This window comes from Cygnus olor, chromosome 8, assembly GCF_009769625.2.
Source record: "Cygnus olor isolate bCygOlo1 chromosome 8, bCygOlo1.pri.v2, whole genome shotgun sequence".
NCBI classification, from domain to species: Eukaryota; Metazoa; Chordata; class Aves; order Anseriformes; family Anatidae; genus Cygnus; species Cygnus olor.
In genome coordinates this window covers 15594500-15620723 of record NC_049176.1, presented here as the reverse complement: position 1 = coordinate 15620723, position 26224 = coordinate 15594500, and the positions used below count along the sequence as shown (strand labels likewise).

Genomic DNA, 26224 nt, shown 5'->3' with positions numbered 1-26224 from the left:
GCATCTGAAATTGTTGCATACTGAATTGCACAGAAGTTACTTGTTCTGTTTTGCTTTCCTACCCCCAGCTCCAAGTGGTGGCAATAAGTGAAAAGCTCTGTAGCTCATTAGTAACGCATCCCAGTGTTATTCTGTCCCAATAATTATGACTGATGTAGTTGTGCAAATGAGCCTTGCTGTTTAGTAGTGCGTGCCTGTTCTCTGTAGCTTCCTGAATTTATGTAGAGTACGACGCTTACTCCAGACAAATACCTCATATGTTGCTGTTTCTCACGCAGACATCACTGTAAGTGCCATTACAGCTCAACCATTCCGTGTGCAACCAGGTAATTGTGTGGGCTTTAAAATTCACTCCTGAATACAGTGATTTTTGTTGTGAAAGCTTTTTATTGTTTGTCTTAAAATCTTTACCCTCACTACTATCCCCTCACGCGCTTGAAGACTCATTCACTTCCAGCTCCAGTGGGCTTTTCTTTGTGTCACTTACAACTCTGACGCTTGCCAAAGAGCAGCCAATGGCAAAAGAAAGGCTCTTCTGGAGGGTCCTGCGTGTTGGGCGGAGCAGGAGGGTGATGCGTGGCTGCCGACAAGAGTGTCTCGGTCACTCGCAGCAGGCAGAGCCTGTTCAGAAGCCACTTGTTGCTGTTCTCACTAACATCAATGTAGGTGTGTAGGCATGCATCGCAAAACACAAACATAGGGAGCAGCACGTGTCTGTTGAGTGACCCTGTGAAGCTGTGGTCAACATTTAGGCTGCTGCTGTTTGCACAGAAAGACTTACCCCTGCCTTCCTGCTTGAGGCGGCTGCCCTGTGATTCCTCACCCTTTCCTGGTTGATCTTGAGGTAGGCATTACGTAGTACTGACCCAGGCCAGAGAGCGGTTGAATGGTGGGGGTAAAGAACAGCAAACCCTTGCCCCAGGTAACAAGTGGCTGGCACAGCATTTCACCCTGTCCTGAGCTGTAGCGATAGGACAAGGGGGAATGGCTTTAAACTGAAAGAGGGGAGATTTAGATGAGATGTTAGGAGGAAATTCTTCACTCAGTGCGGTGAGGCACTGTCACAGGCTGCCCACAGAAGCCCCATCCCTGGAGGTGTTTGAGGCCAGGCTGGATGGGGCCCTGGGCAGCCTGATGTAGTGGGCAACCCCCATGGCAGGGGGGTTGGAACCAGGTGATCCTTAAGGTCCCTTCCAACCCAAACTGTTTTGTGATTCTGTGAATGACTCAGGCAGCAACTATGGTACAATTCCTTTGAAAGGCAGGGTGGAAGGAGTGTCTGCTGAAGCAGTCTTCTCTGCCTGCCTGAGGCAGCTGAGGAAGGCACTTGTAAAACAGGGAATGACAGTCCCTGCTGTACAAGAGCTGATTTCATAGCTGTCCAGCTTACCAGTCTGTTCTCCTGCTCCTTCTTCTTCCTCCGCTTTGACTTCAGTTCTCCAGAGTTGCAACACTTTGTGTTTCCACGTGAAGTCTCACACGGAAGCCAAGCCAATCCTGTTTGTGGCAGTGGCTGTCTAGGAGGAGAATAAAGAAGAAAACACCTGAGAGGCCGCTCAGGCACTCCATGCTCTGTGTGCTTCTTTACCATCCAGCAATACAAACTTGGATTTGGATCACGTGCCCCTGCCCCCCTGAACGCGCTGCCTGGTGACACAGAGCTGGGCTAGCTGCAGGAGGAGAAGCACGAGGTGATGGGGCTGGATCCAGCCGGCTGGAACAGGCTGTGCCTGAACGTCTCTGAACCAGTTGTGAGCAGAGCAAATTTTTGTTGGGTCGGAGCCACGTGCTGTGGCTGTGGCTGTCTTTGTCCTGCCGTGCCCGCTCCTTAGCAGCCTCAGAGCTGCTTGTAGGGTGCTGTGTCGGCTTGAGGTGTGAGCTTCTGCAGTGTCCTGGCTCATGCTTGACACTGTGTGCGTGTGTGTTGGAGGCTGCTTGGAATTCTTGCTAGAGTGGATTCAGCTCAGTCTGTGGGGATCTGGATAAGCTGGATTCCTGGAAAAGGAGCAGGTTCTTTATTTAGTTAACGGATTTTGAATGTGGCCTAAGGAATGCCAGGAGGAACCCTTCAGATGGTGAAAGCCCTCAGATGCCAGTTAGTGTGTGTTTTCTAATCAGTGCTTTGATTTCTGGCATATTCTGTGGGCTTTGGTTTGAAGGAGATGCATACTGTGCAGAAAAAATTGGGAACATATGTTTTTGAGTTTGCAAATGGCAAAACAATTTCTGTGTTGAAAGAGACTGATGGTGTTACTTGATTGCCTTGCCATGCCTTGATAATCAACAGTTTTGTCAGAAGAAATAGGATGGCTTTAACAAAATGTGCTCTGGGCTGGCTGCTTCGTATGCTTTCTTTACTACTGGCAGGGTGGATGGGTTTTACCCCTCAATTACATTGTAGAACATAATTCAGTTTGTGCAATACAACCAGTGGTTAGGTTTTCCTATGTCAGGTGCATTGCTTTTAAACCTGATTTGTGAGCTCCTTCAGCTCTGCCTACTGCGGATCCACGTTAGGCTGTTGCTGTGGGTCAGACTCGAGGCCCAAGGTTTGCGTGTTGTATAGGGTCAGTTTGCCTCGTTGTATTTTGAAGTGGGGTCAGAGGGGTTTAGATCACGCATATCCCCTTGTGGTCTATTTTTGAACTTCTCTCGTTGCCTCTCGAAGAACATGTGCAACCTGTTCTTTGGTGACTCCAGATTTGTGCCAAGCTTCTCCGTGTTTTTCCAAAGGAGAGGTGCAGTGACTCCATGCTCCTGAAGGACTCGAATGGGATCGCATTATGTCAGGGTGCACGAAGCCACCCAGTGCACAGGTCTCATTTGCTTTCACTGACTGCAGAGGGTGCAAAAGTTAGTTCAGCTGAAGCCCTGAATTGAGGAGCAATGAAGTCAAGTGAGAGGCTTTCTGCTTGCTGCCTTCCTCCTGCTCTGGGGCTGGCTGTCCAGCTCGTTGTCCCTCGGGCTTGTTCTGTCTTGGCATTGCCCTGCCGTAGCATGTGGAATACCCAGGTGAGCCCAGCTCCCATGGGGAATGGGTTACACCCCTCTGCGGCGTCCTCCCTGGTGCTGCTCTGGGGCACCCTCATGCCCCTAGGAGCGGGGTGTGGCTGTGGGAAGGTGCTGAAGGACTGCCAGTATCTCGTGACTATTAGTCATTTTTTAAATTATTTTTTTGCTACTGATGGGGTGCTACCACCACCCCATCCCCGTGAAGATCCTCTTCTGGCTGGGCGTTTCGAGCTAAACCCGAGTGACACTCAGCTCTAGTGAGGGGCCTCCAGCACGAGCCTAGGGGCTCCTGCGAGTCTACTCTGCCAAGGGTGGCGGGGACGACTGTTGCCGGAGGATGTAGCTCATCAGTGCGCCTCGTTTGCCCTTCACATGGGTTATCAGCACAGTTTGAACCCTGGGTGTTGACCAGGGCCCCTCTCTGTGCAAGCTGATGGGGTAACTGGCAGCTCTGAGACCGATGCTAGCTGTGGGGATCGGCCACAGATGGGGACTACGATGCACTTTGGTAATGTGTATTACAAATGTCACCAGGCTCTGTGTGGTTCTGAGGAGATGTTAACTTACTGTTCTGTGTCCCATGTACTCTTCCATGTTGGTTTTCTTTGGCATCCTTAGCTCTCCTTTTTGCAGAGACACTGTGTGCAGTTTTCCAGCTCTATGCGAGTTGTAGCCATCTTCCTAAAATATACTGAACCGCAGAGTTCAGTCTGCAACACATTACTGGTAAAATATTTGCATATTTGAATATGACATGTTCCCAGACACCAAGCCAATAAGCTGCATACATCGCACACAATGAAAGAGAATTGAAAGTGCTGAAGTTACTGTCAGTAATGCATTCCCATTAAGCTCTCTTAGCAGCCTGCTGTGAAATGGAGGCTTCCTGTGGCACCATATGCTCCAGTAGCACCGAAGTTCGTGAATGATACCAGGTACGATGGATCAAGCACAAATGTGTTCAGGGTGTGGGTGCAATACGGCGGGACTCCCAAAGTAATCATGGGTGTGCCAGCGCTGTGTGGAGAGGATTTAAAGCCATTCCTCAGAGCGTGCGATGGCTCTTGGGGCAGACAGCTGCCCCCTTACGATGCTGGGCCTGCTGCAGGGTTGAAATGGAGAAGGACTGAGCTTTCACTCTGTACTTCTGCACTTCAGTGTTTTCACGGGAGCTGTAACGCTTCCTGCCTCTGCTGTTGCTCCAGCCACAGGAGTGCAAAGTACGAAGCCGGCTTTGAAAGACAACTTCATGCAGCCTGATGCACAGTGGAGCCAAATCCTCAGCATCAGCTTTATAATTAGAGAAATTGCAGTCAGTAGAGCTCTCCTGCAACCTCACTGGTATGCAATTAGGTGTAGCTGAGAGCAGAATGGGACCCCACATTTTCAGCCTGGAAAATCCCTGCTGAAGTGCCGGGAGTGGGGGCGGGTTTGCGTAATTAAGTGAAAATGAAGGAATGTCTTGGGTAGCTGCAGCCTTAGCCAAATGCCTCCTGTGTTTGCTTGGGATAGCAGCTCTAATCTGCAACCACAGGTTACTGCTGGATCCCTGCCATCTTGTTTAAATTACATTCATGGCCTAGGGGGGTGTAAGCAGGAAGCCATTGTAATTTTCATGCTGTGGACACCAGTGTATTTTCATGAGCTGAAGTTAAGTGTCTCTAGGGATGCTGAATATCACTGAAACATTTCCTGAGTTCTCTTAAGCTGCACAATGGTATGTCTGAATCTGTTTTCCAAAGGACAGAGCCTTTTGTTTAGTTAGTGAGGTCTCGGTGTAGTTCACTGAACTAGTAAGCTTTTCCACTTATAATTTATTGAGGAACAGAAAAAGAGGAGAAAGTTGTGCAAGAAAAATAAGGAGCCTTAGAACAGCTTGGAATACTCTGAGTTCTCTTATGTCCCCATACTAACTTACATTGTAACTAAACCCTCAAGGAGGCTGTGACTTTTTAACTTGTGTCCCAGCTAGCTCTTTAGGCTGTAAGTAGGTGAGCGGGTTGGGTGTGCGCATGGCTTCAGGCAAGCGTGCGAGGGCTGGTTGGGCAAATGGCTCTGCGTTTAGTTTCATTCTGTGTGTTACTTGGCCCGTATGGCACCAAGACAGCGGCAGCGTGGTTTACATCGGAGATCTCCAGCATCGCTGTGCTGACGCTTGCCGGAGTTGGAGCCCCAGGAGCGCTGCTTGGCCCCGGGAGGCAGCGGCAGAGGCCGAGGCAGGCGGCTGGGGGAGGTCGCGTGGGGAGAGGTGCCGACAGCGCTGCTGCGGCCTGCAAGAGCGCGGTGCTTGTGCGGGAGCGCTGCCTCCCGGAGTGCTGCCTGAGAGCCTGCATCGGGGCGTGGAAAGGGAAGGCGGCCTTGCTGCTGTAACACTTGAATATTGTTCTGCTACCACGGTGTACGAAGGTGACAACAGCGCGTGCTGGCTCTGTTGCGTTTTAAAGCACTAAGCAATTTTATCGTGGAAGGAGCGACTCCCTGGGAAGAATGTGGTAGCTGCGTGTGGAGTAAAGCAGCTGCAGGAAGCTGCACCTCCCAGGGAAGGGGGCTGGCAGTAGGGCTGCTCCTCTTTGGCCTCCAGCTCTGCCCTTGTCTTGCGGCGGCGCTTTGAAGTGGGTCGCTCCAGCCCCTTGGGCTTCAGCATAGCCATCGATGTGGGTGCGTGCCCCGGTTTTAACTGGGAGCACAGAAATTCTCGCAGGGTAGATGTGGGAAGGGCACGAGGGAGGCGTCTTAGGAGACCCTGTTGCACGCTTACTTCATGGGGATGGGTCTTGTTTTGTGATGGGTATGATTTGAGATGAAACAAAATATGAAGCCCTAAGTAAGTGAAGTGCATTTTGAGTTAACTCTCTTATCTGTATAAAACTTGTTCAGAGATTGAAAGGTTTTATGCACTTAAAGTCTAACATCACAAATGTCCACAGCCAAAATTTGTGGTCTCTCAAGCGCATCTCACCTTTTGTGCTGTGGCTGCACAGCCTTAAAACAGGCCCTTAGTTACTGGCAATGAAATGTCCCATTGTCTAGATATAAAAGCCAGTTTTTCCACTTTGATCCTCTGTCTCATTGAGCAGGTTTTGATCTCAGTTACCGTGGAGTAAATGCAGAGTAATTCCCTTATAGGAAATGATATTAGTCTGGATTTACACCAATATAACTGAGGTCAGAGTCTGGCTTGGGTTGTCCACTTTCCTATCTTCCTAAATACTGCATATTTCCCAAATAGCCTTTCTAACCTCCTCTTCAGCCCTTGCGGTCTCCTCCTGCTTTCCCAAATTCCAAGAGTAACAACGTAGGTAAAATGTACTTGCTGAAAGATTATTTACCCAGGGTCTGCTTTTTATTAGCTCAGCTGTTTCTTATTTTTTCAGCCCTGTTTGAAGTTTCATTGTACTTGAGATAGGATCTGCATTCATCCTGCTTTTCCTACTTGATTCAATTTTGTCAATTAGAAGTGCGGTGTTTTAAATTATAGGCTGCCCTTCGATGTTATCATTGAGAAAGAACCGTATGCCTCAGTGACATTTCAAAGGCATCGTTAACTCTGAAGTTCCGCAAAAGGTTGTGCCTGAAGGCATTCCTCTTAATCAGCACCATAATGCCTCTGGAAGAGCTTAGCAAATGCTAGATGTGACTTTGGAGAACAGGATGAATTAAATTGTTCCTGTTTTTATTTCCTGACATTACATTAGCTCTGTACAAGGGTACTCTGAGCTCTGCGACAGAGTGTTTTAACTTGGGATGTGTGAGAGACATCTGAGCTTTATCAGGGTTGTTCTGTTGGTTAAGTTGGGTTTGCTGTTAAGATTGGATGTTTGGGTGGTTTTTATCAGTGTGTATGTAGCTTGTCTGGTCCACTGGGATCTTGGTCCATGTGATCATAGCACTGGTACAAATGGCTTTACAGTTGTGCTTCTACTGTAACTAAACTGCTCTACGTTTAGATGTAGAGCTTAGTGATATGGTTTAGTGGAGGACTTGTTTGTGTTAGGTCAGAGGTTGGACTCGGTGATCTTGGAGGTCTCTTCTAATGTAGATGATTCTGTGATTCTGTGATACTGTTACAGTGTCTTGACCTTCATTTGATCATGTATAGTCCTGTCCAGAGTATCCTGCTCTTACTGTGGTGGTAAAGCAAGGACAGAAGAAGAGCAGCACCCCTTCTTTCATGGCTTGGAGACCGTGGGCAGAAAGGAGCTAAGTCTGTGTCAAAACACATACAAATGGCTTTGGATATATTCTATTGATTTTGATGCATTTTTTTTCATATGCTTAAGTGTTTTCCTGAATGGGGCCCTAAGGGTTTGCCTCAGGCTACAAAGAGAATCTTTGGCAGAGCTAGCGATTGAACTTGAATGATGCGATCTTAATCATTTGCGTGGCATTTTACACTGCAAAAACCTGAACCTGAGCTTTATGGAAAGCCTGAATCAATATTCATGCCTGTACCTGAATCTCTCCTGCATTCCAGGTAGCTGCAGTCTGCGCCATCAGCATATGGGTGGGCAGTTCGTAGAAACAGACAGCTCCTCGATTCTGTACGTAGACAGTAACTTAAAGAGAGTTCGTCAGGCACTTTAGCCTGACTGTTAATGTGCGTGGGACCTCTGGGTTGCTTTGGGAGTGCCGTTCATAGCTGTGTTTTTTTTCTCGTGATTTTGAATTTTCACCTGATTTCAAACCTTCTTTTGGAGGCAAGAGGTAAGGCGTAAGGGAGAAGCCCAGGGCAGCGGTAGCGCAGCCATCAGCTCGGATAGCTGTGCTTTCTCCTTAGAAAGGTCTGCGCTGTGGGCCAGATGTTGGCTCCCATTTCTCAGGCCCTTGGTGGTGGAAGCCTTGTGGCTGGAATGAGAAAATTCCAGAGGGTGACAGAAATCTGAGGCTGCACTGAGAGCACTCCGCTACTTGCCAGCAGCACCCCCAGTCCTGGTACTTGGCAGCTGTGGTTTGGAAGCCAGCACCCGCCTTTCCCTTGGGCTCACTCGAGCATTGGAGCGGATCCTACTTAAAGTATCCCGGCCTGAATTGTCAGAAGGGCTATATTAGAGCACCGTCCCACTCACAGAGCGAGGCTTTCTCAGCGTTGTGTTGCATCTGGAAGAGGATCAGCTTTTGTCGCCCTATGCAGGGTGCTTGATGGCATCCCCAAATCTAAATTCTCGCAAAGGAAGAACGCTTTGTGCTCTGTGTCATTTAAACAGTCCAAACAATTTATTGTAAACAATATGTGTGGTAAATGCTTCCAGTTTTAAAATTCAGTAACTAACTTAGTTACTCTAAGAGTAACTGTTACTTACTGGTGATTTATCATTTTGCTTCCACGCGCAAGTTCTGTGTGTCTCCAGCAGTGTGCTGAATACTTTCCGGTCTTGTTGGGCTGTGTCAGACAGGAGATGAAACTGGCAAATACCAGGATCAAGGCAACTGAGAAGTCTGAGCTGATTTCTGTGTTTTAGCTGATGCCAGCAGCCTGAGCATAAATAGTGGAATTATTTAAAACAAATTATGAAAGATGAGAAAACAGAAAACAATGTTTTTGCATGAAGTATTCCTGTTTAGCTCATTGAGGTAATCCTTATGTGTAGTGGAAAAAGACTATTTTGTTTGGGGTAAAAAAGTTAATGTTCCCATATCCTTCTCCTCCCTCCTTCCCCACATCTGCTTTTTGAATTAGTTTGGAGTGTGCTTGCATTTTTAATGTGGTAAAACTCAGTGGAATTTTATAATCCACAGATAATATTTAATTGAATAAAAATGTTTCCCTCTTGTCCCCAGCTTCCTAAAAACTGGTGAGTACTCAAACCTGCACTGAGAGCAAATGTATTCTCACTATCTTCCTCTTTCTTCTCCCGAAGCCGGGCAACAGCTCCCCTACAGTCATCAACCCCCTGCTCTGCTGGGGCATCCCACCCCTGGATGCGCCGCGTCCCATTCTTGTGGTCAGGGCACTGAGCCACCATGAAGGGGCAACAGAAATCTGCGCAGAACGTGAGTGGGATCCTGCCGGCGTGGCGAGCCGCGCCGCAAGGATAAGCATGGTAAATCTGGATGGATTCATAGCCAACCAGTTAAGTGCTCATGAATCTTTCTGTAATGAGCTGCCCAGAGTTACTGCGTGCGTAGGAGAGCCAGCAGAAAAGGAAGCGCGCTTGCAAGCGAGCCACCAGTGCGAATGAAACAAATGCTGCTTCGGGGACTCATAGGTGGCACCTGGGCGGAACTGCTGGCAAGGTGGCAGCACCAGGCTCCGCCATCTGGTTGGTATTTTTGTGAAATTAAAACAAGTTTCTTGTGAAACACTTGGGTGGCGTTAGTTCTGAGTTAATGCTGAGCCAGGCCTGTGGGTTTGGCTGCCTTCTCGAGGTGGGAGCTGCACACAGGGAGCGAGGACGCTGCACTGTGGCACTGAGAGTACTTAGCAAGGGCTCTCGCTTTGCCTGCTCAGAAGTAACTAACTGGTAGTGCTGCGTGTTTGGCAGTGGAGTCCCAGACCTGATTCAGCTTTAACCCATACAACGTACAAAATCGTTGTGCTTGCGTCTTCTCCACAGAGATGCCAGTGGTGTCCTTTGGCTTGGTAGGGCAGCATCATCTGCTTCAAAAGCTGCTCAAGCCCAAAACATTTTAGGTAGAGCCTGGAGGATGGAAAAGAAAGTGACAAATCAAGTTTTAGGACAGGGACTGCTGAGTGGGGCTTTCTCACCCTGAGGTGGCTTGCAAGTGCAGTTTGCACTGCACACATGCCCGAGCAGTTGGTGATGAAACTGCTGTGTTCCACAGCTGGCGAAGCAAGCTGAAACAGCTTTCTGACAAATGCACGAGACTTCCAGGTTTGGTTCTTTTCTAGCCTTATTAGATTTTTAAAATTATGTTGTTACACAATAGTGTTTTACTGTCTGAGGTCTCAATTCAATAGCCCAAATGACTGTCAGCAGAGAATTGGATTTGAAGTGGAAGACTGTTTACGTGCCATGGCACGTACGTAATGTCAGGGAATTTACAGGTTTTCTTTCCCAAATAATCAGTAAACATGAATGACCTGAAAGAGGACTATAGGGATAGACCACTGAGAGGTGGTGGGGCACTGGGACAGGCTTCTCAGGGCAGTGGTCATGGCACCAAGCTGCTGGAGTTTGAGGAGCATTTGGGCAGCGCATTCAGGCACAGGATCTGGTTTTTGGGTGGTCCTTTGGGGACCCATGAGTTGGACTTGACGATCCTTATGGGTTTCTTCTTACTCAGATATTCTATGATTCTGTGGTCAGGATGGGAGACTTCTGCACAACAGGATTTATTTAACAAATACTCTCAGACACTAATTGCATGACTACTCGGGGGACAAGCTCTGCTTTTTTGATTCCTCCCCCAAATTAAAAGGATTACATAAATGCTCTTCCATGGAGGTGGCAGAAGTTTCACCACTTTCTGCGCAGCTGTGAAATGGCTCCCAGCAGCTAAAGCGAGGAGGATTGCGGGTGCCAGGATGTGGCTGGTCAGCCGCTCTGAGTGTGAGCGGTGGAAGGAAGCAGAAGCCGCACCACGAGGCACCTTTGGCAGTTTGTACCCAGAAAGGAAGGAGCTGCGTAAGGCTGTTGTCACCACCCAGCTGTTCTGGCAGCCCTGGAGGAACTCCGCAGCCTGGCTGTGCAAATCCTTCCCTGGGTTTGTGGTGGCTGTTAAAGTTTCTCAGGCTTCCTTCTGTGTAATTCTGCAATAAGTTTATTCCTTCCTGAATGATTTCTGCTGCTTAAAATTGTTTTTGTTGGTGCTTTTTAGAAAGTTACACAATTGCAAATGATATGGGCAAAAGCGAAGGGATGAGAGAGAACTGCTTGCATCTGACTTGTCAGCTACCAAAATAAACAGTGCTCTAGTAAGGGTTTTGAGAGGTTTAGCTGGCCTTCAAAAACTTGCTATATCTTTCTTTTCAAATCACCGCTTCAATCCAAACTTCATCTTTTCAAAAATAGAGCTAAAATGTTTCAGAATCCTTTTTTTTTGCATAGATTGGCTCTGTCAGATGAGCAATTTTGCAGGTGTTTTCTGCAGCTTTTTCCCGTCACTTTCTTGTGCAATAGAGCCTTGCCAGGGATCATGAATGTCTGTAAAGTAGAAATAGAAATAAAATATCTACAAAGTCTTCCATCTTAATAGTAGATTTTAAAAAGGACAAAAAAGTTGCTTTTAATGGGATACATCAGTTACTGGTCCTTATCAAACATCTTTAAATAGATGCTTTAACTTAAGCAAATTGTCGCTTCTTTGTTGCTTCTTTGTTCACAGCTGTTTTTGAGGCAGCACTGAACCATCCTTAGAGCCCCGGGAGTAACGCTAACAACTGTGTGTTGTCAGAGTGAACGGGCAGTGTATACAGACAACATTATTTGCCATAAAATTCCATGTTCTGCCAGCTGCAGATGGATTAGTTTTGTGAAGTGGACATTTACTTAGAATGAGGTATGAGGATTTGAGTTTACAGTTATAATGGCTGAAAGGAAACAGTTTGGGTTTCTAACGGTTTTACGTTGGTAATCCTTTAGCAATTAATTATCTGGTGTAAGACTTATTGGGAGCTTGGGTCAGTTCTAATTGAAATCAAGAAAAACTTTGTCATTGACTTGAATACAGATGCTTTTTTGATAGTATATATATATATAAAAAAAAAAAAAAGACTTTTGGTACAGAGTAAATCCATATGCAGAATACAAGGAGCCGTGTACCGAGTGTTGCAACTTCTTTCCTAGCAGCTGGTCTCAGAGTATTTTTGTTATGCTTGGAAATATCCATTGTCAAAAGATGGCAATTGGATACACCATAAAACATTTTATAGCACAGAAATGCACATGTATGCATGTGCACGGCCTCATGGCATAGAACCTTGTTTTCATTCTCCTAGAATTTTCTGTCAGAAATCTTCCATGTGTTCTTTTGAGAAACCGGTGGCTTGGTATGAAAACTGAGGAAAACTTATTTAGTTCTGTTTTAATTATGCAAGTATAATTAGGTCTGTGGTTATAGTCTCATTATCTTTTCTCTTTAGGGCTGATTGGCTAATTGTGTGGCTTGCTGATAATTGCCAAGAGTGCAAGAAAACAAAATTATTTAAATAACTTTTCAAGGACTGTGTCTGGCATCTGAATGTATTTTAGGTCAGTTGTGTGCTGTTCTGCCTTGTCCCACATCACTTAACCTTCTGTGGGCAAAGAAACCCCAATGGAGCCATTTAAATATAGCACTGTGTTACATCTGTGATATCTTTTTAATCTATATTTTTTTAACCATATAGAATCATTAAGGTTGTTAGTTATCCTGTATCCTTCATGAAAGCCATGTGGCTGCAGTTCCAGCGTGAGCCAGTTGTTTGTTTGGTTCTGGTTGTGTGTCTGATCAAAAAGCTGACCTGGCCTTGAGTAAGGTGGCGCTCTCCAAGGATCTTCCAAGTCTCTTTGAGCAAACTAATTGGTCAATATAACTATTCAAGCAGCACAGGCTCTTAATTAAGACCTTGTAATTTAATTAATTGACTCTGGAAAAATAAGCCATGGCTTTCTTTTTTGCCAGTCAGCCTACGGACTCCTACTGTCCTGGGATGTGTTCAGGAGATGTGGTGGGAAGCAGAGGTGAGTGCAGACAGAGCCATCGGGGAAGCCCACGGAGCCTGCCGGCAGTGGAGCTCGGTGGGTCCTGGCCAGCAGCTGCTTGGGCAGCAGCTTGACACAGAGCTTTGTGGGATGCTGCAGCAAATAAGTGAGCCCCGCAACCTAGCGCCAAGTGTAAAATGAGATTTAAAAGTTGAGTTTTAAAGACCGTTTGATTTGACTTCAACATGTTAAGATTGTTAATCACAAAATAGGACTGTAAAATTTGTAGTTACATTCATTCCTGCCTTATCCTTCAGTGTAAGCTCTTTATCCAGCACTGTTACAAGTGCTGAAGGAGTATTGCCAAAATACACAGACTCAGAGATGAGACAGAAATAGACCTGGACTGAACTGGAGTTCAGTCTGGAGAAAGAATTTAAAGAGCGTTATGAACTGAATTTACTTGGTTCAGATTGTTGTTAACAAGGGGAAATAAACAAAAGCAGAAAGTAATCTGATGACCTTCTCAGATGTTCCCTGGGAGCTACAAGCATGGGCCAGCTTCAGTAAATGCTTGCTGCTCCCCTGCCGCACAGTAAGGAAGCAGCGGTTGCGGCTCTTATCAGCTGTTTATCCCTTACTGTAGGGCTGAAGGAAGCAAAGCAGCCGGGCAATGCTTGCGTGCTGTATAGAGTCAACAAATGCATTTTCTTCTTGTCTGCTGGCGATTTGTTATTAGACAAGAAAAGAAGCGTCACAAACTTGTGTACTCTTGGCAGCAGTAGGCTAAGAAGCCTAAAACCAAGACTTCCTGCACGAAGGAGATGCGTATGAGCACGGGCAGCAGTTGTGTACGGGCTGGGGTCCCTGGGGTGGCTGCAGGCCTGCACGCGGAGGACCACCTGGCTAAGGCTCTGCAATCCCTGTGGCTCTTCCTGTCCCTCGGCTTCTCCTAGGGGCTGCCAGCTGGGTTGCCAGCTGTGGCTGTGTGTTCTGTAGCGTGGGCAATTGTCCACTGAGAGCTGGCTGGAGATGGCCAGAGTCACTTCAGAAATGCTGGCTGCCGGCCCTGGTGAGGGGGGACCTGGGGGCCGTTGGAGCCACCAGGGGATGGGGGAGGAAGGTGGGTCCCCTGCAGGTGCCAGCACTCAGAAGGGTCTGTTATCCCCAGAATAAAAAAACTTGCCTTGTTTCAGTCTCCTTACGTTTGGGAGGGGTAACAGCCTCTGGCATTGCTTTGAATTTTAACCACACAGCGTCAAGGTTTCTGGTCTCCTTGCCTGGTATTTGTGCGCCAGCAGTAAACAAAATCTTCTCCCCTAACAGTGGAACCAGAGGGGATGTTCAAGTGAATTGTTTTCTTGGAACAAAAATCATCCTGGAGACCTACTTAATTCAGGCGTTCTTTTTCTTATTTCCAGCCTGAGGAAATAGGTTTTCTGTGGGTGGTTCCATAATGAGTGTGATGTGGTGCCACCCGTGCTAGGGGCTGGAGAAGCTGTGAGGCTGTTTTGTGCGTCAGCCAATTAACAGGGAATTTGTAGCAAACATTTGTTTTAACTGTCTCTGTAGACAATGAGGCTATTCTGCATATCCTATTTTATTACTGTAGTTCTTAGAGAAGTTAACAATGGGCTTGTTATTGTGCTAGGCAAACTAGCACCTAATTTTTATTATTGGTTATTGCATTTGGTAAATAACTTGTAGAAAATGACACTCAAGACCCGTAGGCTGAATTTAATGCTGGTTATAGTAGATGAAAGATAATAGATTTTCTTCCCTGGAAATCCCCAAGCTGGCTTTCCTTTTCCAAGAAATATAAGCATGTATAGTGTCATTTTTTACCATAGTTACTTTTCTTTATCAAAGAAAAACCAACATAAGGCTCTTAAATGTTACAAGAATGAGAAATAATAATAGATATATAGATAATAATAATAATAATTAATAACTTGTTAAGGCAGATTTTTAGCAAAATCTCTCTTATATCTTTGGTCTCTAGGATTCATCCATGCTTTGGCCACTTGCCCTGAGGTAGCTGCTGGAGAATTAGATGGATGAGGGTGGTGACTGTGTCCAGCAGTGAGCTGAGGATGGACCTTTGGCAATCCTTCACGCTAGGCTGCTTGACAGTGATTTGCTCTTTGCCTGGATGGTCTGCATGGGTTTTGTCTGGATGGCCAGCGACAGGAGGAAAGGCTGTATGTGCAGACTGACCCCTTCCAGTCTTCTGAAGTTGAAGTTGCATGTTAAAGTCAATAGTCATAAGTCATGAGGCTGAAAACTATTAAAAAAAAAAAAAAAAGTGTATTAAAGGAACATGAGGTTGCTGGGTTGGTTTGGCTTCTTTTCCCTTTGGTTAAGAATCTGGCAAAAGTTGCTCACTGCAGTTCTTGGTCTTTCTAAACATTAATATAATTATACCCAGGTTAGAGCCTGAAAGCTAAAAGTGACGGAGTCATGAGGGAATATCATTAGGAAGAAACTAAGCCAGTAGCACGTACTAGGGCTGAGCATCTTGGCTGACTCCAGCACCTCTCAAGTTCCCTGGGAGGATGCTGCCAGTGGGGCTTGCTTTGGCCTGGGGGAGTGGGTGGTGGTGGAGGTGGGCAGCACCCCCAGAGTTGTTGCTTGTGCTGCAGGAAGGCTTCAGCAAGGTGTCCGTCTGCACAGCTCCCAGCTTTACTGTGAGTTAAGGGGTCCTTCGCTACAGAGAATGAAGCACAGGGCTGTAAGGCTTTTGGTTTTTTTTTTATTATTTTTCCTCTAGGTGGTGGTTAGCAATGCTTAGCCTAGCTTAGGTTTTCAGTCAGATGCTTGCATTGAGTGGTCTACTACGGAAATTTGGAATTGGTTAAAACTGGGGCAATGTTTTAATTGCAGTAATGTTGAAAACAATAATTCATCTGGTTCTGTGTCATAATGCAGCTCTTTGAGAAATAAAAAGGTTCACTATAATTTGAAAGATTGCAATGAGAAGTATTTTCTCTGTAGTTGCAGCTGTGACATCTTGCTCCAGTGTTGGAAAAGAGAAGAAACTTGCTGTGAAAAATTTCTGAAGACATCTCACGAGTGGTCAGTAGCTGGGCAAAGCCCTGACATATAGCACCCAACTTGCTGTTAGGAAATTAAGGGTTTCTGCTTGCGAGCCCCTAGGACAGGCAGCTGGCTGGAGGCTTGCTAAGAGTAACTCTACCATTACTACTCTTTTCTTAATCGCCTTTCGGAAGAATTATAGGCAGAGCTTTAAATCAACTGGATACAGAAAAGTAAGCTTGAAGGAGAGCGTTATTTTCTTTCATCAAATAAAGCTCAATGTTCAGCACTGCTGGAGAACAGCTCTTAAGGAATAATTGCACACCAGTTTCTTTCAGCAGCTGTCCTGAGTTAGGCATCTTAGCTGTCCCAAATGACTGTTCCCAGTCCTGTGTCACCTCATCACTTGCACTGGCACAAGTGCTAGAGGTTCTGTACAGGAAGACAAGACTGGGAGATGGAGCTGATGCAACACTTGCACCCATTCCCCCCAAATATATATCTATATGGGTATGTGTTTGTGTATATATATGTATGTAGTTTGTGTGTATGTGTATATTGAAACCTGTATTAGCCTTCTGATCTCAAAACTGTCAACATTGCCATAACTGAGAAGCAGCGCTCAGATGGAAAGGCAGGATGGAAAGTGCTTAAATTGTCAATACCCATGAGATGGGTGTATGGTAACTGTGCCCCCGCATGATTTCCTCCCTCCCCTAATTTTTTCCCCTTTTCTGTTCATGGATACTCTGCATGCTGATTATTTGTGATCCAGTCTCACCCCAGAGCTTTTGAAGGAGAATTGGCAAGAATGAGACCAGAAGAATACGTAGACCTGGCATGAATTCAGCAGTGCTGGGTGTCCGAGTGGTGTGACAGGTATCTTTCATGAGCCCAGTACTTCAGACTCTCCTGCTTTTTTTTTTTTTTTTTAATAGGATATTTAGGTGACAATCTGAAGATACTAATAACTCACTGGCATAGTTTGACCCTTAAGTTCTTACTCATACTATTTTGTTTGAATCGTCATACTTAATGTACAGTGAATGGTGAAACCAGTGGTTGCTTTGTGAATGCAACTTTCTGATGAAGATGCAGTGATTTTGTGTACAGCAGTTCTGAAAATATTTTTCATGGGGATATCAAAGTTTTTTAAATGCATACCTTAAACAATGAAACGTATAACTTGAAAAAAATGTGTGTTTTATTGAGTACAGGTGTCTACTTTGCAGTTGCCTGGTGCTAAACTTGTCAGTTCACCTTATAAATACAAAAGAATGTGGGAGATAATTGCTGCTCATGTTATTTTTAAAGGAATATCTAATCTTCAGGTATTCTTTGTGCCTGAAAGTGGAGAAAGCTATATATTTCTTTAGCTACATAGTACATAATGAAGAAATAGACAAATGTACTTTGATCTCGCAAAATCACAGAATCATTTAGGTTGGAAGAGGCCTGCAAGATCATCTAGTCCAACCTCTGTCCTAACACTAACAAAACCTCCACTAAACCATATCACTAAGGACTACATCTAAACGTCTTTTAAAGACCTCCAGGGATGGCGACTCAACCACTTCCCTGGGCAGCCCATTCCAATGCCTAACAACCTTTTCAGTAAAGAAGTTCTTCCTAATATCCAACCTAAACCTCCCCTGGTGCAACTTGAGCCCATTCCCCCTCGTCCTGTCACCAGGCACGTGGGAGAATAGACCAACCCCCACCTCTCTACAGCCTCCTTTAAGGTACCTATAGAGAGCGATGAGGTCTCCCCTGAGCCTCCTCTTCTCCAGGCTAAACAATCCCAGCTCCCTCAGCAGCTCCTCATAAGACTTGTTCTCCAGACCCCACACCAGCTTTGTCGCCCTTCTCTGGACTCTCTTGAGCACCTCGATGTCCTTCTTGTAGCGAGGGGCCCAAAACTGAACACAGTACTCGAGGTGCGGCCTCACCAGAGCCGAGTACAGGGGGACAATCACCTCCCTAGACCTGCTGACCACGCTGCTTCTTATACAAGCCAGGATGCTGTTGGCCTTCTTGGCCACCTGAGCACACTGCTGGCTCATATTCAGCTGCCTATCAACCAGTACTCCCAGGTCCTTCTCGGCCAGGCAGCTTTCCAACCTCTCATCTCCCAGCCTGTAGCGCTGCTTGGGGTTGTTGTGCCCCAGGTGCAGGACCCGGCACTTGGCCTTGTTGAACTTCGTACAGTTGGCCTCAGCCCATCGGTCCAGCCTATCCAGATCCTCCTGCAGAGCCTTCCTACCCTCGAGCAGATCGACACACGCACCTAACTTGGTGTCGTCTGCAAACTTACTGAGGGTGCACTCGATCCCCTCATCCAGATCATTGATAAAGATATTGAAGAGAACTGGCCCTAGTACTGAGCCCTGGGGGACTCCACTAGTGACCGGCCTCCAACTGGATTTAACTCCATTCACCATGACTCTTTGGGCCCGGCTAGCCAGCCAGTTTTTAACTCAACAAAGCGTATACCAGTCCAAGCCAAGAGCAGCCAGTTTCTTGAGGAGAATTTTGTGGGAAACGGTGTCAAAAGCCTTACTGAAGTCAAGGTAGACCACATCCACAGCCTTTCCCTCATCCACTAAATTGGGGTTATGTGTCATAACCCCATGCTGACTGGGCCTGATCTCCTGGTTGCCCTGCAAGTGCCACATGATGACACTCAAGATAATCTGCTCCATGAGCTTCCCTGGCACTGAGGTGAAACTAACAGGCCTATAGTTTCCCGGGTCTACCCTCCAGCCCTTCTTGTAGATGGGCGTCACATTTGCTAGCTGCCAGTTAACTGGGACCTCCCCTGACAGCCAGGACTGTCGATAAATGATGGAAAGCGGCTTGGCCAGCTCCTCCGCCAGTTCTCTCAGTACCCTCAGGTGGATCCCATCCGGCCCCATCGACTTGTGTACATCCAAGTGCTGTAGCAGGTTGCCAGCCATTTCCTCGTGGATAGTGAGGGCCACATCCTGCTCCCCATCCCCTTCCACCAGCTCAGGGTACTGGGTATCCAGAGAACAACTCATCTTGCCACTAAAGACTGAGGCAAAGAAGGCATTAAGCACCTCAGCCTTTTCCTCATCTTTTGTAACTAAGTTTCCCCCCGCATCCACTAAAGGATGGAGATTAGTCCTCCTTTTCATGTTAATGTATTTATAAAAACATTTTTTGTTATCTTTAACAGCAGTAGCCAGATTGAGCTCCAGATGAGCTTTGGCCTTTCTAATTTTGTCCCTGCGCATCCTTACAACATCCTTATAGTCCTCCTGAGTGGCCAGCCCTCTTTTCCAAAAATCATAAACCCTCTTTTTTTTTCCTAAGCTCTAGCCACAACTCTCTGTTCAGCCAGGCTGGTCTTCTTCTGCGCTGGCTTGTCTTTGCGCATGTGGGGACAGACTGCTCCTGAGCCATTAAGATTTCCTTCTTGAAGAGTGCCCAGCCTTCCTGTACAATTCTAGGCCATGGAGGGCTACTCTTTGACTCCATTGCAAAGATACAGCTAAACAGGAATGATGTAGCCAAACACGTAGTAAAAGGCTGTCTTAATTATATTGGTTATTAAAAATATCAGGTTGTTGTTGCTTGTGTGTGTGCTTGGTCCTCCTCCATGGGGTACTAGTTCTGAAGTTTATTTCCTTTTTGGAAGGTATCCACAGGTTTGGGGTTGTGTTTGCTTGTTTTGGGTGCTTATTTACTTGCTTTTAATCCTGAATATATAAGAACAATGTCCTTGCTCTGAATTAGAAGAAGGAATTCTGTGGGTGAAAGAGCTCTGCAGGATTTGGCTTCTCTGCCAAAATCCTTTTGGCTGCTAAGCACCAATTACAGGTGGTGGTTGTGTTTTTTTTCCTTCTAGAACAAACAAATTCAGTATTCTGAATGGATTAGAGGTAGGCAAATGGCTCCAGTTTTTCTCTGCTAGATTCTAATACATCCAGCTCTCCAAACCAGCTATTTAGGGCAGATGTCTTGCATGGTCAGGATTAAGGGAAAGCCAAATTTGCAAACACCCTCAGCAATAATTATGAGCGACTGTGTGTCTGTGGGTAGTTTGTGGCTTTCCAAATATGCTTGCTGTTTGGCATGTATATAAACAGGCAGTCATTTGAGGTGTGGCAGAAAGTCATGGAAGAGCATCAGAGCCTTTCAGAATGGCCAGTTCCTTGGCATTACTGGGGACCTCTCTGCTTATTTCTAAAGGAGAGGACTTTTATCAATTTTGACACAAAAACCCAGCATTGAGATTCGTAATGTCTATCCAATGGACAGGTACTCGGTTTTATGCTGTTGTATTTTTTTGGTTGCTTAGGTACAAGCTCCAACGCTGTATTGGTTGCATAGAGTTTGGTGATGTTGATTTAGAAAGTCCAGTCTTTGTTTAATAACATACAACCGTTCCTTTAAAATGTTTCCTTTCCTACATTATCAGTTCTCTGTGCGATGTTAAGCCTCGGATCACCATGTCAATTTGAAAGAACTGTCATTTATGTTGTACTTTCAAGACAAGAGAACTTAGTTACTGTCTAATGAAGGTAAGCTGTTTTGCTGTATCTGTATCGGGTTTTCACCTTTCCCATAATCACTGCTGAAGGACCAGGGAGAGCTTTGTGGTAACAAGCAGTGTGGAAAACCTCCGTAACAAACTAGTCCCAAATGTTCCAATGTCAGCACCTAAACATGGATTTGCATCGCAACACCGGTATGTATGTATTATTCTGTTGGAGTATTTCAGGTATCAATCCAGTGAAGAACTAGTGAAGTAACTATAAATATATATGTGTGCGTGCGTGTTGTTTTTTCTTGGCATGTTTGCAGGACCTAGTGTAAGTGTAAATATTCTGTATTTAGAGTTTCACGTTTGTGTGTATGCTTGATTTGAGGAATGTGTGACTTGTGTGCTTGATTTCTGCATGTAGCTGTTGAGACTTCAGGCAGTTTGGGATGTGGGTGAATGTGCAGTTAGATCTCTGAGTTGGCTATCTGTGTGCTATTACTGATGCACAAAGGAACAGCATTGTGCTTTCACTGCTGTTCTCAGGGCACTAAAAAGTGTTCTGAACGCAGATATGTTCCTCTTTTTCTATAATATTGACTATTTTGTATAACTTGACTATACGTTTTTTCATGTCTTATCTTAGTTTAATTCTACAAAGCGTTTCCATGTTGTTTGGGTGGAAGTCCTTATACAAGGTGAACCTGTACAGTGTGGGACGGTAGCTGCTAAACCCTCTAAATTCCTTCAGGAGCTCTGCCCACCCACTCATGCTTCACAGGCAGCATCTTTTGAAGTGCCAGGAACAATTCCCCACTGTGGCCTGTCATTCTTTTACATCACTGTACTTTAGCAGTAGTGTCTTGATTGCATTGCCTCTCCGACCTGCCTATGCTCATTTGTTCCACGGAGCCATGTCCGGCCTGACAGCTGTAACTTGATTTGGCCTTCAGGTTCTAGAGACCTTACTGTCTTGCTCGTTTGACAGTCTGCAAGAGTTTTATGGCACTATGGGAGAGGAGTTACCGTTCTTTCTTCAAGTCCTTTTTGGAAGTCGTTCCTCTTTGGAGTGTGTTGAAGGCCCATCTTCATCTGCACTGGGGAAACAGTCCTGTTGGGTTGCAGCTGGGGAGTAGCAGAACGAGGGTAAGGAAAGCTTGGTGGAGGCTATTTCAGCCCTTAGGGCAGGCATGTCACACACACTCGATGGAGGCATGGTAGTGTTTGGAAAACAGTTGGTGCTGTGTTTTTGGTACAGGTCAGTGGGCATTCAGGTGGTGAGAGCCAGTCACAGCACCTGTTATACCTAGAGCAGTGGTCCTGTAAGTTACGTGTGAGGGGCACTGAATAACCTCCCCGTAACTGTGCCATCAGATTGTGAGGACAGTGAGGTGACACCAGGCCAGAGATGGGTGGTGTTGCCTTTCCAAATGCCTTCTGGGCCTGTGACCGCTTGGTCTTGTATTGGCCTGTGGCTGCCGGCCTGCCTAGATTACCTGCCTGCAGCCGGAGGTATTGTGATGTCCCTCGTAATGGCTGGCGCTGGGAGGCTCGGTTGCTGTCTTGCTCTGGGGCTCTGTCACTTGTGTTGCTGCTGTTCCTCCCTCAGAGGAGCCCAGCATCTCTCCAGGCATGAAGGAGCCCATTCACTCGCTCCTGGGGTCTTGTCTGCCCCCGCTGCAGAGCTGCTCGGAGAGATCTGTGCTCTGTCCAGCTCTCGAGAGCGTCTTGGGTCTTTCCTGACAAAGCTCCCTGCTCGACGCTGCCTAGCCTGGGTTCCCTTCCTGACCTCCTATCCCGAGGTCCTGTTCTGAGCTCGGAGCTAGGTGCCATCCCAAAGATCTGCTCTTTGCTGAGAGCAGACCAGAGGGCAGCCAGTGCTTTGCCGTGATCCTGCGGCATGCTGACTAGGGCCCCGCTTGGCACCCGCACGCTGCTGGAGCGAGCCCTGGCTGCCTGTGGAGCAAGAGGCAATGTTCTCCTCCCATCTAAGCTGGATGGGCTGTTTTAACTTAGCTGAAATAACGTTACTTTTCAGATCTTTATTTTATAGGGAAAGAAAGCCTTTCCAAAGGATTTACTGCTCTAGAATTGAAAAATGTAATCCCTAGACTGCTGGGGCATAATGGAGCTTATGGTTTTACTACATGTATAAAACCCACTCTACTCTGAGCTTTAGAACAATGGCTGGCAGGGGACAGATGCTAAGCAAAACACTTTAGAGATAGCTTTAGTACAGGCATATGCCTGTAATGCGGTACCAGGCTGAGCAGCAGAAGGAGGAGGATGGCAGGAGGAGTTTGTTGTGTTAAGGGGTGTAGCTGATTAACTGTTATGGGTCCGGTCAAATTCGGGGTACTGAACTATCACAGTCACGGATTCACCAGCAATGTAGCACACCCTCACTCTAATCGCATTCAAGGAGAACTGTCATGGCTAGGAACAATGCAGTGAAGTGCACTTTATTACAGCTACAGGTACACAGGTTCTTTGGATTGCCAGCAATAAATCCACTGTCTGCAAAAGCAAGCTAGCATGCATGAAATACACAGGTACACAGCATGGCTATTAACACGTTAAAAGGCACAAAGACTCTAGAGATTTCTAAGTTTCTGCGGAAACACGTGGTATAACCAAGTGTTCAAACCTTACCCCATGGTGTCCCAATGTGGGGGAAGAGAGGCTCTGCCCATTGACTGATCCCAGAAGTCATGACGGTATCTTCCCCAACATCCCCTCTCTCTTAAGCCAGCTTATATTGTTTTCTATCTTTTAGGTGGAGCTTGAGCGACTCTAGTCGCACATATCTTGCTTATGATTGGTAAAAAGTTTTCTGGCTTTCATTTAAAGGTACAGGCTCCAAGAAATTCAGACCGCATGCGCAGTGAGGGGTGGTCACACCTTGGAGGCAGGTAGCTTTTGGGATGGAGGTGTGTTTTGGTATTGTAATGATATTATAATGAGCAAAGTTCACTAGAGCACAGCATTTTGTCAAAAACATGACAGGTCGTTGTCTCAGGGTAGCAAATGTGCAGCCTACCAATCCCAGTGAGCACAAGAAAAATTGATTCCCCCTCTTGTCACAGAGCCTAGCCATGGTGTCTCCACTCCGCTCTACACTCCATGCTGTTCCTTAGAGTCAGCACACCAGGTGCCCCCAGTTGCGGTTACATCTAAGGTTGGAGGCCTAGGGAACACTTAGGTAGTGCAGCTACACTCCATCCTGTAAGCTCCTTCAGTGCTATACATTTTCTTCAAAATGTGAATATTAGTTTAATTTTCCTAGTCACTTTAGGCAATTACTTCACAGAGCTCGGTGCATGAGTCCTTGGAACGGCTCTTCTGGTGGTAGCGTAGCATTTTGACTCGGGTAATAAGTAATGCTCACAGAGAAATGGCTCAAATCAAAGGCATACAAGAAACCGTCAAGACACTTTAATATTCTAGGAGAGCTTTTCTGTGATCTTGTGAGTGACTTTTAACCAAATTAAAAGCCTACACTCAGCTAAGGCATGCATAGATACAGCCCCTCAAGCAAACTCAAGTGTGATTGTAGTCAACTTTAGGGATGGCTGATGTTGAAACTCCAGTGAAATAAAACTTTGGACTGTTCAGGAAAGACAAATGTCTAGATTACATGGATGATAAGTACATGTTAAAGTTTATAGAGCTTGGAAAGCGCTGCATGGTCTGCTGAGGCAGCACTTCCATGCAAGCTGCAGCTGAATTAAATTGGCACCATGGCAGTCTCATGCTTTTCTTTCATCCTGACTGCGTAATCGTATCCCGCTTTGTGTGCTGGTACTCAGCTGATCTCTTTATGAGGTGGCTTGGGGCACTAAGCTAGTGGAAATCAATTTTTGTCTCTTGCCGATGTGCATACTTATTTGTGCTTGGCTCAGTGCCGTGAACCAGCTTGCCGAGCTAGATGAGTGCCTGTCTCTGTGCTGGGAGCAGCAGGAATGCGGGCCTGGGGCAGGCAGCGCACGGAGCGCGGGGATGCCAAGTTAGATTGAGGTAAACTGTCCGGAAATAGCAGCCTCAGGAAAACAGCTGCCTAGAATCACATTTGATACCAATTAGGAAGGCAATTGTTGAGCAGCAGAGGGAGGCTTGTGGTGCAGCTAGTGTGCTCGTGGAGCTCTCGGACACGTTATGTGCCGACATGGCTGGCTTCATTTGGATGGTGCCGTGCCATTGTTCAGCATACAACAACATGGCAAACACCATGAATAAAGCTGATGCTTCCACAGTTCTTTCTGGCAACTGCTGCTGGGTAGTTTTTTCAGGTAGCCTCTCCTTCGTGTTTTTCAGAAAGAGTTGTATAGGTAAAATACATGATTTTCTGGTGCAGCCACTTTTGTTTTGTGGGGTTTTGTTCCCTTGTGTTTCCTGAGAGCAGTGAAATGATGGGTCAAAAATAAATGTATGTGAGAGAAACAACACAGTACATCTTATGTGCCTATAAATCCTTAAGACACTTACAAGTAGTAATGCTGGAATGATGGTAGCATGACTAGGTTTGGAATTACAGATTGCAGCGCGGGATATATCTTTCTAAAGTCCTCCTTTCTGCTGTTAAATACTCTTTCTTTTCTTATTATCAAATTTTATCAATTTGAAAAACCATTAACTCTTCAGCTGAAATTCTTTTGATAGCTTTGTGTCTCCTTCATATTACGTTTTCCTTTTTTTATTTTTTATATCCCAGAAATTGGTCCGGTGACGATAACCACAGATCCCAAGAAATTTCAGTTTGAACTCAGGGAGCTTTACGTTCAGGTGAGTAACGTGTTTGTTCTCTGTGTGGTTCTAGCACCAGGCCCAGTTCCCTCCCGCTAATCCTTCCTCTCTTGTTAGTGTTCCTTCTGTAATGCTTCATCTGGAGGTAGGCTGTCTATCTTGGTCATTTTACCTGCACAAACTGTCATCTGCCTGTTCTCTGGTCATCTTAATTTATTATTACAATTTACTTTGTGATTACAATTTACTTTGTCTTAGTTTTCATTGTTATACAGAGACTTGGTTAATTGATCAGTAATACAAGAAAGACTAGTTACTTAATGCAGTATTTATTTTACATTTTATTAGTCCTGCCACTTGTTCACAGACACTTATATGAACTGTTTTACTGTTTTCTGGAAGTTATTTCCTTAGTTCCAATTAGTGAACTAATTCATGTACAGGACTCTAAGACCCATTAAATGTGACATATGCACTTCCTCCGCTGCCCTGTGTTAACCAGCACCTCCTGATTCAAAAGCAACAGGTTTGTTTAGGTTCTCTGGTCTTATCCAAGCTCTGTGAATTGCTTCCCCAGCCATGCTTTGGAAATGAGCAGTTTTTTTTTTTTGTTTGTTTTGTTTTTTGAGCCAGTATACCAGTATATTTCCCTTGGTAGAGTTTCTTTGATGTGAGAATGAACTGCAAGTGAGACCTGGATCAGGTGCTGGAAGGAAAGAGAGGTATGGGAGTGGAGTTACCTTTACTGAAAGATCCTACTGTCTTACCTTCTTCAATCAAGCAAAATGCATCTGTTTTGGGAAGAGCCTTGCCTGAGTCAGTAGTGCTGGACAGACTTCTGACTTAAAGAACAATGTTTTAGAAATGGGCATATGGTTTAATCCCTGTAATAAAAGATTGTTTGGAAGTCGATGGTGCTAGTTGGGGTAGAATGAGTAGATTAAAATTTGGCAGAAAGATTGAAATTCTGAGAAAACCGTAGTAAATTTGTAAGGAGAGAGAAAATGCCAGTCATTGTTGTGCTTTTCCCTTTTGTAGGGAAATTAAAAATCCTTCTAGTGTTTATTTTTTGTTTTCGTAATAGCTATTCTGGAAAATAACTGTAACTGTAACTGTTTCGAAAAAGGGTATGAATCAGATGAAGCTTTTGGGAATTTAAAACTCTTAATTTGCTAGCAAGTTGTTTAAAAGTCACTGTCTAATGAATTTAAGATTTCTGTCTTTAATCCTGGTTGATTGCATATTTCATAATTACTTTGAAGATGTGCTCATTCCACCGAACTAAGACATTAACTGATTTACTATTATTCTTTATATTGATGAAGGACCAAAGTAAAAATTA

General features: G+C 45.6%; 1 protein-coding gene across 1 annotated transcript in view; it reads left to right on the top strand.

Moving 5' to 3' along the window:
- The window catches only part of HMCN1 (hemicentin 1), a 200588-nt gene that overhangs the window by 6931 nt on the left and 167433 nt on the right, over positions 1 to 26224 (top strand). The window contains 1 exon segment of the mRNA XM_040565286.1: positions 24851 to 24921. Within this exon segment, the coding sequence (XP_040421220.1) occupies positions 24851 to 24921 (71 nt within the window).